This window comes from Dipteris shenzhenensis, chromosome 28 (assembly GCF_047967505.1).
Source record: "Dipteris shenzhenensis isolate YYH24624 ecotype China chromosome 28, Dip_SZ_1.0, whole genome shotgun sequence".
In the NCBI taxonomy this organism is placed as follows: Eukaryota; Viridiplantae; Streptophyta; class Polypodiopsida; order Gleicheniales; family Dipteridaceae; genus Dipteris; species Dipteris shenzhenensis.
In genome coordinates this window covers 268,287-281,115 of record NC_141623.1, presented here as the reverse complement: position 1 = coordinate 281,115, position 12,829 = coordinate 268,287, and the positions used below count along the sequence as shown (strand labels likewise).

The 12,829-nt window shown below is 40.8% G+C and overlaps 1 protein-coding gene across 1 annotated transcript in view; it reads right to left on the bottom strand.

Annotated features, from left to right (window-relative positions):
• LOC147883009 (glycerol-3-phosphate dehydrogenase SDP6, mitochondrial-like) overlaps window positions 1-1,851 on the bottom strand; it is a 38,076-nt gene extending 36,225 nt beyond the window's left edge. The window contains exons 1-2 of the mRNA XM_087399929.1: window positions 804-1,851; window positions 165-638 (exon numbers count right to left, since the gene is read on the bottom strand). Coding sequence (XP_087256055.1) covers window positions 165-638; window positions 804-1,176 — 847 coding nt within the window. The 5' untranslated portion in view covers window positions 1,177-1,851. The remainder of the gene's footprint in view (window positions 1-164; window positions 639-803) is intronic.
• Between the last annotated feature and the right edge of the window lie 10,978 nt (window positions 1,852-12,829).

Genomic DNA, 12,829 nt, shown 5'->3' with positions numbered 1-12,829 from the left:
ACAGCTAGAATTTTGTACAGCATAAAACTCTTCCATAGCATGTGCCCATTCTTAATCTAGAATGGCCAGAATTCTTGTGAGAGAAAGAAAGTCAATGGGCGCAGTGTGTGTGCGCGTTTGCACTTTGTCTCAAAGAAGAAGCACAAGTGCTTTGACGAAATTACCTGTGATGTGATCTCGAACACGAGCTCCTGTGATACGGCCTGTTATGTCGTCCTTGTGAAGTGCCACAGCTTCAGCATGGTTGAGCACGGCAGCTCCTGCCAAGGCAGACGTGCAAGCAAGTGCAATATTGAACCTGCTATCATTGAATTGGCCATCGTAATACACGACCGTTCCCTTCAAACTCCTGCCATGGTCGTTCTGAGAGAGCGTAGGGAAAAGGGTTTTCGACTCTTCCGCTGAGAAAAACCTTGAAAGATGCAAAAGCTTCCGACCTGCTACCAAATCGTAGAGTTTCAGGCCGGCCCAGTAATATGGGATTTCCCAATATTCATAGCATGGGGTCATGGTGGGTAACGGGGCGCAAAGGTGAGGTGCATTCCGCAAAATGTGAGACCGCTCTTCTAGAGCATGGAATACCAGTTTGAGCTGCCCCAAATCCAATTGAAAAACGGCTCTTTCCAAGTAACGCACACCTGGTTAGATACACGCATTAGTAACCAATTTATTCAAAAAAATTAAAACCCCAAATCCAACCCAGGCATTGCTGCTTAGCCAATTTTCACATGCAAGCGTATTCAATAGACTCATCACGGGAAGAGAAACAATGAAGTAGGTACAGCATGTTGCGACTATCTTACCGCCATGAACTAGTTTTGTCGAGCGTGATGAGGTTCCAGACGAAAAGTCGTCTCTCTCAACCAGTCCAACTCTGAGTCCCCTGGTGGCTCCATCCAAAGCAACGCCACAACCTGTTGCTCCCCCGCCAATCACAAGAAGATCGAAACGAGAAGCAGGACTACTACCAGCAAGTGCAGACAGGTGAGACTCTCTGCGCGGTACCACACCGCCCAATGCATCAATCTTCTGCTTCCAAGTTTGCACTGCAGTTTGTTGATCAGAGAGGGCAAACAGCTGAAGATTGGAGGCAAGGGAAGAATTCGTACAAGCTACTGCAAAAACAGCTGCCACTGCAGAACCTCGCAGGATCAATCTTGCAAAGGACTGGGACATTTTCTCAATCAAAAACGAAAAAAATCCATCAACGTGTAGCTGGAAAGGAGTAAGGACGACCCAACCCGCAATTACTGTGAGAAAGAGAGAGAGCAGAGAGGAGTTGATGCAACAAAGACGAAAGCGGAGCTCAGGTGGAAAGCCAGAAAAGCCACAAAGAAAGCTAACCAAAAAAGCTAGAAAGAAAGCTAAGGAGATGTGCAAGTGGCAGACGCGAAAGGTGGCGCTGACGTGGCCTTGTCAAAATGGGCTTTCCTAAATCCACGCGTCGTTCATGGGCAAGCGCCTTTACAGCAATTTACAAGAGGCCGATGGGATCAAGATATGCAAGGGTCGGAGCTTGTGAGCTTGACAGCTTCCCTTAGGTTTGTGCATGTCCATCGTCTTGAGCGTCGTGAGGGGAAAGGTTCGAAGCGCTGTCGGTGTGAGGTTATAGAAAACGAGGTTCCCAAAGAGTGCCTAATGAGCGAAGGTGAGTCTCTTGAGTTTAGGTGTAAAAGCTCCATACGTGCAAGTCTCGGGAGCAGGACGGTGCTGAAGATGACAAGTGTGAGTCTCGAGAGTAGGGTAATCTGGGAAAAGCTGAGGAAACAGTGTCATATGCCAATGCTATAGCCCAAAAAGCGCCGAGCGAATTTTCGCCGTTGTTTGAACAGGAGATTTAAGAAATCCTTAAGCAAGAGTTAGCCTGGCGTAGCAGAGAGGCGGAGAGTAAGGGGGGTGTATCAGACGAAGGAAAGGAGCACGTTGGTGAGGTGCGGATCTTTTTTTTATAGGGAGAGTTCAGTCATCTATCGAGCGTAGGGATTTCCTGATTGCAGAGTGTGATTTACTAGCGTCGTGCTTCTCGGCTAAGTTTGTGGGGAAGGGTTTTTTTCCTGATTGGCTGTGCGTGGGAGTCTATTCGTAATGCTCTATCTTCGAAGGTGCTATGGTGCTCTCAATCCCATGGGGTCCTGTATGGGTGGAGCTTCCTGGACTTCCAGCAGGATGGGCAGAACACTGTTGTGCTGCCTTCTTCTCGCAAGGATACTGATCTCCGCAAGGCATGGATCCTATGGGATCATAGCCAAGACCTTCGAGACTTTATCCGGGTGGCCTTCCTGGACCATAGTTCTCTGCGTAGTCCGGTTTGGGCCTTTCCCGGATGCCTATCACATCTGCAAGGATACGGGTCACTATTAGAGGGAGTGTCCAAGGCGAGCATAGAACACTAAGCTGGCTAGGGAGCTGGTGGAAGATAGAGAACGGAGGAGCCGATGGCCAACGAGAAAGTTTAGCAACATCCCTCGAATGAATCGGGAGGCTAGCAAGTCCCGAGACTTCTTCTAATCTCCCTGGTCAAGGTGCGGACTCTTGTGTGCATGTTGTTAGCAGCCAAGTTGCCGTTCCTACGGATCGGTTTGGTGATCGAAAAGACAGTGCTAGAGGGTCCTCATGGAAGTTGGTGGTCAAGAAGGGTAAAGTTCAAGAGATCTATGACGGTTCTCCATACCAGTCGATGGTTGGTGGTCTGGATGCGGGGGGACAAACTAGAGGTGAGTCTTCTTAGCCAGTGCAGGCTAAAAGACTTAGGTGGTGGAAAGGTTGATGCGGTGCCCATCAATGCAGAAAAGGACATTGGTTGGGGGTCTATGAAGATGCATCCTTTGGTGACAAAGATGAAGAAATTCCAATTGAGCCATAGAAAGCGTGTTTTTGGAAGACAGGAACCAGAAGACAATCCACGACCAATGGAGAAGACTCAAGCCTCTAAGACAATATTGAAGAGGATTAAGGGACTTCGCACAAAGTTCAAGGGTAGGAAAGGAGAACCGCTTCTCTTTCTTTAAACATGCGTATAAGTCGGGGGAGAGTTTGATCATGGAACCTTAGAAGACATTGCAACAAAAGTAGAAGGATTGTCTACAAGTAATCTCGAGGTGGTGCTAATTGAGGAATTCGAGTGTGGGTTGGAGGACTCGTTCTAGTTTTCATTCAACAAATGCGGTTATATGTCAATTGTCCTTCAAGAGGTAGATGGGGGTCTGCCATTCTTGTTAAGCAAAGGTTGCATGCGGAAGAGGTTTTGTAGGAGCTTGGCTGGGTGGCTTTTATTACAGTTAATAGGTATTGTTTTAGAGTAGCTTGTGTATATGCCCCAAATATCGTGTTGGAAAGAATTGAAGTCGAGCTTAGTCGGGTCAAACTGGTTGATAAGGGGGGATTGGAACATGACCGAGAGGTTAGAGGATAGATCTCATGGTAGGAGAGTGTTTGGGACTGCTGAGTGTCAAGCTTCTCGTGGAATCATAGGAGATTTGGGCTCTGAGTTTAGGGTGGGAACAACTTTTATGTCTTGGACTAGAGGTGGTGGTGGCGGAGACCTCCATTTGGGGTTTCTTGTAATTATGAAGGTAATTTTTTTATGGGTAGGTGTCTCTGCAACAGTTAATGGCCCCCCTCTTCATTGCACTGCTGAGAATTCCCTTTGGGCATTCATAAAGCCTTGTGGGTGGCTGTCAAAGAGTTTCCAAAAGACCAAATATTGGCCACTTTACTATCTGAAGTAGGATCTATTTTACATGCTTGGGAAATCAAGACATGCATGGCTACAGATGGGGGTTTGTTCCTTAAAGCTATTTTTTCAAACTATGAGGAGAAAACAAGTTAGGGAGAGTGTTGATAGGGTGCAAGATCGGAATGGTAATGTAGAGACGGAGTTTTGGCATATTGCTAGAGTTTTCATGAATGAATTAAGTAGCATTGTTGGAATGGAGAGTGTGCAGGATAGAGAATGTAGAAGATTTGATGAGTGAATTGGATTGCAAAATTTTTGAAGCACAAAAGAATTTGCTAGCTTGCCCTTTTTCAATAGATGAGTTTTGGAATGCCTTGTCTAGTATGGAGAAGGAGAAAGCCCCAAGCCCTCGGATGGCTTTATTGTTGAAATTTTTATGCATTTCTAAGATTTGCTTAAGGTGGATCTGGTTAAGATGGCTAATTGTGCAATTGAGAGAGGTGCTCTCTCAGAGGATGTTAATAGTGGGCTTGTCAAATTTTTCCCTAAAAGGTAGTCAAGATTAGTGGTTGGGGATTGGTGCCCAATCACAATGTTGAGTATCTCGTATAAGGTAATTGCTAAGTCCTTAGCTCTAAGGATTAGAGAGATCTATTGTTTGGTTGTTAACAGAGAACAAACTGGTTTCCTTAGATCTAGGGATATTTTTGAGAATATATTGAATGCCTCTTCAGCTTTCGATTATGTGGGTGCTAGGTGTGTTTTTCTAGGGGTGGACCTAGACAAGGTATATGACAAGGTAAGATGGGACTACCTTGTCGTGGTGCTTGGCAAACTAGGGTTTGGGGAAGGCTTCACAAAGATGGTTGGGTCGTTATTTGGAAATGTTGCAGCAATATTATGCCTCAATGGGTGGGTAGTGGGAAGATATGCTCATAAGAGGTCCGTCGAGCAAGGCTGTCGGCATGTTGGCACCGTTGCTATTTGCGGTGGCCATAGTATCGCTGATTGCCAAGATCAAAAGAGAAATGCTTCGGTGGAAGATTAAAGGCCTTGTGTTGCCAAATGGTGAATAGTGGGCGGTGCGAATACTTTTGCTAATGATATGTTGTCCATTTCACAGGAAGAGCAAAGCAGTATTTCCATGCTTTCAAAGTGGTGCAAAAGTTTTGTCATGCTTCGAGATCCCAAGTGTAGTTGGTTCAAAACCTTGGGCTTTAGAAAGGATCCGAATGAACCTCCTTAGTGGTTGAACGATCTTGGTGTACAATTGATAAGGAGAGGGGAAGTTGTCAGATATCTAGGTGCACCAATTGTGTTGGGAATTTCTTTACAGCAAAGATTTGATTGGTTCAAAAACAAAAATTACTTTTTCGACATGGATTGCCTTGGGGGTGGAATGCTCGGTTTGTGATTCTGCAACATATCTTGGTTGCTTCTACGACCTATCTTGCTTCAGTTTGGAATTTTAAAAAATGCCATTGGATGGAGGCGGAGAAACTGTTCATGGCTTTTTTGTGGGTTGAGGAAAGTGGGCATAGGAACATTCATTACATTGCATGGGATGTGTTAGGACCCCAAAGAGTAAAGGTGGGCTACGATTGGTTGATGTTGAGGTCAAGAATAGATCCTTGATCTTCAAATGGATGCCTTAAGTATTTGGGGTGGATGTTCCCTGGTTTCAAATGGTGGAATGGTATATTGGGCAAGACAAACGCAAATATGTTGGACTTGGGCTAATATGCCTTGGAATGATGAGCTATTTGTTTTTATTCCTCTTAAAATTAAAGGTTCTAATTCGGTAGATGGATCAGTGAGGGCTTTGAAACCTGGGGGACAACATTTGAAGTGGAGGGGTAGAGAAGAGGGCTTCGTGGTGATGCTAGCCTTGGTGAACCAATCTGGTGCGGTCAGGCCATACAAGTAGAGGGCAATCCTTTAGCGACTCTAAATTTACCATGTGCGAGGAGTTTATACTAGAAAGGCATGAAGAATTGGTAGGATCTCTAGGATGTCCGTCTGGCTAATAGGAAACCTATAGTAGTGCTGCTAGCTCAGTTTAACTTGAAAAGGCATGAGTAAGAGTTCATGACAGGTATTTTGGAGCGTTGCTAAAGAGTGGCCCACCAATACTGTCTTCTCTAATACTTGAAGGTGAACTAATGGTCATTTAGTTGAACTTGCTTAAGGAAAATATCTTCTAAGGTGGCATATAAATGCATGGTTAATAATATGCCGTAAAACTTTGCTTTGGATTCTAAGTGGGGACTTAGGCATAGAAGTAAGTGGTGGATGGAGAGGCTCAAGGACATTTGGCGGGGATGCCAGTTTGGGAAAATAATGTTTTTGTTATGGAAAACACTAGAGTTGTCTTTGCCTATGAGAGGCAGAGTAGCCAGGTGGATGAATGTAAATCTGGTCTACCCGTTGTGTGGAGGGGCATTTGAAGAGTTAAAACATTTATTTTGGGCATGCCCAATGGCTCAGCGTGTTTCGATGAAGATGGAAAAGGCCATTAGATGTGCAGGTTTGATGTCCTACTTTGGCATTAGGAAGAAATGGAAGGTAGTGTTGTCAGGTTACACGGAGGGGTTTACCTCCATGCTATTTGTTTGCTGGATGTATCTTAGGATGCTATGAGCACGGCCGTATGGACTCTAAGAAACTAGATGGTGTTCTTTGAAAAATCCTCTCGGATTGGTGTGTTGGTTCGTTGACATCAGAAACCTGATTGGCTCCAAGGATGACATCTTGAGTGTGAACCTCCTGGAGGTGGCTTGGTTCTTGAAATAAGTAATTCCATGCATATTTGTGTGGGCCTCATGCGGTTGCACCCTATTAGTTCAGCTTTTTTATGTAATGGTTTTTTTTCCTAGGCCCCATTAATATAGTCGGCTTGTTTTGTTTTTTTTTAATAGAATATGAATTTGATTGGTGGGATGAGTGGGTGGGCAGCTAACATTGCCTATGCATAAAATTGCTCATCAATCAGTTACCACCTCATCTTTTGAAGTTTGCTCAATTTTGGTTGTTTGTAATGAGGTGCACCTATCCAATTACCACCTCATCTTTTGAAGTCCAACCAACTTTGACCATGTGTGACGGGGGCACTCATCTAGCCCCTTTTAAGCAAGACATGGTAGCAACTAGAGGGATGTGGGGAGTTCTAAATTTTAGAAGGGGACAACCTAGCATCACAGTTTTACTGATTTTAGTGGCTACTTGTGATGAGCAAGGCAAACTTACTGCGAGCCTTCTTGGATTCCAAAAATAACTACTTTATCAAATTGAGTCATGGGTCTCTGATACAACTCCTAGAGAGAGAGAGAGAGAGAGAGAGAGAGAGAGAGAGAGAGAGAGAGAGACATACATACATATATACATACACACACACACACACACACACACACATATAGATGTAAAAATACATATACATTCACATACATGTATCTATGTATCTATGTATATATGTGTGTGTGTGTGTGTGTGTGTGTACATGTATACTTTTCCAACTATGAATTATTCTTTTATGTACCCCTGTGAAATCTTCCCTTTACACTTTCCTTTTAACTACCCCACATACCAAGCCCACTAATCATCCCATACCTCCTCTAATCCCTTCTCAACCAATGCACTCATTCGCGCCTTACTCCACTTGTGACTTAAACTTTACTTGTGGCTTTTTTTTTTAAAATTATCTAAGAATCCATATGGTAGTCTATATTCCTAGGTAAAGCGATAAGAAGCCAAGGAAAACAGGCATTACATATCTACCCATATGTAACTATGATGTTCTAACACCTAGTTTGTTTGGATGGTGGCAAGTACGTGAATCCCAACCTCGGAACCTGGACTGCCTGAGGATTCGACATCTTTTTTTAATATTATGTTTATCAAAATCAATATTATTAAAAATTCTTAATTTTGATCGAAATTTTAGCAAACTTTGGTTGCATTTTTCAACTTAGATGTCTCAAACTTTTTTTCCTTATATGTTTCCCTTTTTAAACTTTTTATCCAATTAATGGAATTAATTATATGGCTTAATTATTGATGAGACTTTTTAATCTAAACACACACTTTGATTTCCCAACTAGCCTTTGGTCAGGGGACTAATGCCATGCAATTAATTTACATCCATTGGATAATTATTTAGCATGGATAATCCCTAGTCATGTTATGATCCACCTTATTTTTTACTAACTTTTATATTTGTTTTGCAGAAGTGGTTTACGCATTTACTATTGGCATTATTTTTTCATTTTGACACTTATCATACATATCCACTTTTATTCACTTATTATCAGTAGGTGGGGAGTAAGTTCAACATGGTGGGCTTACTCCCCACCATGTGGTCTTACCCTCTGGGTTGGGGGTGGGACACACACACACAATAAATTTAATTAGTAAATGTATCTGACACATAGAGACACTTATTTCTTTACACACGAACACACTCATACACATGAATAATTTTCCAACTATGAATTATTGTTTTATGTGTCCCCGTGAAATCTTCCCTTTACACTTTCTTTTTAACCACCCCACATACCAATCCCACTAATTATCCCATGCCTCCTCTAATCCCTTCTCAACCCATGCACTCATTCGCTTCGTACTCCACTTGTGACTTGAACTTCACTTGTGCCTTAATCCATATGGTTGTCTATATTCCTAGGTAAAGTGATAACAAGCCGAGGAAAATAGGCATTACGTGTCTACCTAAATGTAGCTATGATGTTTAATACCTAGTTTCTTTGGATGGTGGCAGGTAAGTGGACCCTGACCATGGAACCTGGACTGCCTGAGGATTCGACATCTTTTTTTAATATTATGTTTGTCAAACTCAATATTATTAAAAATTCTTAATTTTGGTCGAAATTTTTGCAAACTCTAGTTGCATTTTTCCACGTAGATGTCTCAAACTTTTTTCCCTTATATGTTTCCATTTTTAAACTTTTTATCCAATTGATGGAATTAATTATATGGCTTAATTATTGATGGGACTTTTTAATCTGAACACACACTTTGATTTTCCAACTAGCCTTTGGTCGAGAGCTGGTGCCTTAACAATTAATTTACATCCATTGGATAATTCTTTAGCATGGATAATCCCTAGTCATGTTGTGATCTGCCTTATTTTTTACTAATTTTTATATCTATTTTGCAGAAGTGGTTTACGCATTTACTATTGGCATTATTTTTTCATTTTGACACTTATCATACAGATCCACTTTTATTAACTTATTATCAATAGGTGGGGAGTAAGTACGACATGGTGGGCTCACTCCCCACCATGTGGTCTTACCCTTTGGGTTGGGGATGTGGGACTCACACACACAAAAAATAATAATAAATAAATAAATTTAATTAGTAAATGTATCTCACACACACAAACACTTATTTCTTTACACACTCACACATATGAATACTTTCCCAACTATGAATTATTCTTTTATGTACCCCATGAAATCTTCCCTTTACACTTTCTTTTTAACCACCCCACATACCAAGCCCACTAACCGTCCCATACCTCCTCTAATCCCTCCTCAACCCATGCACTCATTCGCTCCTTACTCCACTTGTGACTTAAGCTTCACTTGTGGCTAATTTTTTGTAAAAGTATCTAAGAATCCATATGGTTTTCTATATTCTTAGGTAAAGCAATAACAAGCCGGGGAAAACATGCATTACCTATCTACCCAAATATAACTATGATGTTCTAACACCTAGTTTGTTTGGATGGTGGCAGGTAAGTGGATCGCGACCTCGGAACCTAGACTGCCTGAGGATTCGATATCTTATTTCAATATTATGCTTGTTAAACTTAATATTATTAAAAATTTCTAATTTTGATCAAAATTTTTACAAACTCTAGTTGCATTTTTCAACTTAGATGTCTTAGACTTTTTTCCCATATATGTTTCCCTTTTTTAACTTTTTATCCAATTGATGGAATTAATTGTATGGCTTAATTATTGATGGGACTTTTTAATCTAAACACACACTTTGATTTCCCAACTAGCCTTTGGTCAAGCTAGTGCCATACACTTAATTCACATCCATTGGATAATTCTTTAGCATGGATAATCCATAGTCATGTTGGGATCTGTCTTATTTTTTACTCACTTTAATACTATTTTGCAAAAATGATGTATGAATTTACTATTGGCATTATTTTTTTGTTTTGACACTTATCATACAGATCCGATTTTATTCACTTATTATTAGTAGGTGGGGAGTAAGTTCCAACATGGTGGGCTTACTCCGCACCATGTGGTCTTACCCTGTGCATTGGGGGTGGGCCACATACACACACACACACACACACAAAAAAAAAAAATAAATAAATTTGATTAGTAAATGTATCTCACACACATAGGCACTTATTTCTTTACACACTCACACACATGAATACTTCCCCAACTATGAATTATTGTTTTATGTACCCCCGTGAAATCTTCCCTTTACACTTTCTTTTTAACCACCCCACATACCAAGCCCACTAATCGTCCCATACCTCCTCTAATCCCTTCTCAACCCATATACTCATTTGCTCCTTAGTCCACTTGTGACTTAAACTTCACTTGTGGCTAATTTTTTTAAAAAGTATCTAAGAATCCATATGGTTTTCTATATTCTTAGGTAAAGCAATAACAAGCCGGGGAAAACATGCATTACATGTCTACCCAAATGTAACTATGATGTTCTAACACCTAGTTTGTTTGGATGGTGGCTCGTAAGTGGACCGTGACCTCGGAACCTAGACTGCTTGAGGATTCGACATCTTTTTTCAATATTATGTTTGTCAAACTAAAAATTCCTAATTTTGATCAAAATTTTTGCAAACTCTAGTTGCATTTTTCAACTTACATGTCTCAAACTTTTTTTCCTTATATGTTTCTCTTCTTTAACACCGCATAAGGCTCCAAATGATTGTGCTTAATCTCCCCCATGTCCATGTCAGCAGCAGCAATGAATGTGTTTTGTTCTATCAACAAAACTTCATTGAGAACTATTGGCTTTAATCTTCAATAGATTGCAGATAGTGTTTGTAAAATGTCAATGGCCAAGCCTTTGTAGGTGGATGGATTATGGGCTCCGAACTTCTGTACATAGTAGATAGCGTTTGTAGATTGTCAGCAGCCACCAAGCCTTTGTAGGTGGATGCCATCAAAGTCAAGTGGAGGGTAGAATCTATACTATGGAGGGAAGAATCAAAGGCAAGTGGAGGGTCTTTGTAGGTGGATGAACTATGGGCACCAAACTTCTATACATAGTAGATAATGTTCATAGGCTATCAGTGGCCAAGCCTTTGTAGGCAAATGCCATCAAAGGCAAGAGGAGGGCCAGAATCTATGTGCTGCCTATGTTGTAGTTAGCTTTTCCAGTATACGCCATTAGTAGAGCTCTTGGCAAGTTCAAGTCAAAAGTTTCTTAGTCGGAGTAATGGCATAAAAGAGGTTGAACCAAAAGCAACAACGTGAAAGTTTTACATGTGCCTATGTCTCCCATCAAAAACAAATGCAAACAATATGTTGGAGCTATGTGTTTCTTCAGAAGCATGACCTCCAAGAGTGTACACTACTCTAAGTTGAGGAGCGGTGCTCCTTGTTAGACAATAGCTTGTATGTTAAGTGTTGATTCTAATGAAATTGAGCTTCTTTGTTTCTTGTGTTGAACTCCTTTTGCAAGTCAAATTCAACCTCGTCCACGAAGTTGCATGTGTGATGTCGATGAGGATGTGGAAGTGCTTGCAGATGTAGATGGATTTCATGTCCATCATTGTAGATGTCATGCCATGTGGGGAACTCCTTGTTCAAGGAGTGTTCTTGCACAATGAAAGGCAAATAAAGCAAACAAATTTCCTTATAATGGTTTTAAGAGTCTTTTGATTTGCTATAGTTGTTGAATCGGATTATCCTTGCATGCTTTTGTCTCTTCGGTTTCATGTTGGTTTAGCCTACGTGTTTTAGGTTGCCTTTCTGCTGCATGTATTTGGTAATAATGTCAAGGAAGAAAATATCAACACTTAGCTAGTACATCTTTTTTGATTGTGTTATTCGCATCAAAATCAATGTTTGTTCATCATGTGGGCTCATCTTAATGTAAGTAAACTCTCTAGCGCTACTTGTTAGCGGCAAGGATTTCTTTCCATGAATCAATATTTCTCTTTTCTTGAAAGCTATTTTCTCTAGTTTACACCCACTTAAGTGCCTATGATCTCTAAAACCTCATCAAGACTTAATATCCTCTTCAATGTGATACAATCCAATGTATCACATGATTTCACCATATGTTTGCTTCATTACTCTCCTTTGAATGTGCTTTACTAACAATCCTTCTTTTCATTGCAAATCTTCTTAAACTCATAGCTAAGATATCTCTTATCTTTTTTCTAAATTCCACAAATAAGCCAAACCAATCAACAACGTCTTCCTCAGCATCTAAATGAACTCCTCCATCATAATCATATCTAGATACAACATAATCCATTATGAAGGGGAATCACAGAGTGCCATCATCAATTTGATCATCCCACAATGGCATCTCGTGCCTAACCTTTCTTGCTTACTTTGCAATGGCTCATGTCTCGTAATTTTACCACATAATCCCTCCCTTTCGTAGGATAAGATCTCCTTTTATGAACCATCTGATTGCAATTAGATGGTACTTTCATTCAAATTGTTATAGAAGCCATGTGCAACAAGATGAGTGTGTGTTTCTCACACCATGCTCTAGGTGCTTGCTTTAGGCCATATAAATCTTTCTTTAGCCAACACACCTTATGTTCTTGCCCCTTTTAAAAAAACCATGAGGTTGAGATATGAATATGCTCTCATGCTAATCTCCATGCAAAGAAAGCAATCTTTATGTCCAACTGATGTACATTCCAACCATGATGAGCTGTAATCATGCATCTAATAGTAACTTTCTTGGAAGTGGGAGTAAAGGTCTCCTCAAAGTCAATACCCTTCTACTGTGCAAGAAAACTTGCCTTGAAGCAGTCTATTGATCCATGAGATTTTTGTTTTATTTTATTAGCCCAATTATTGCCAATTGCCTTTCTCCAATAAGGTAAATCTATCAAAGACCATCATTATGCATGATGGAATATATTCACTTTGCATAGTAGCTATCCAATTTTTAATC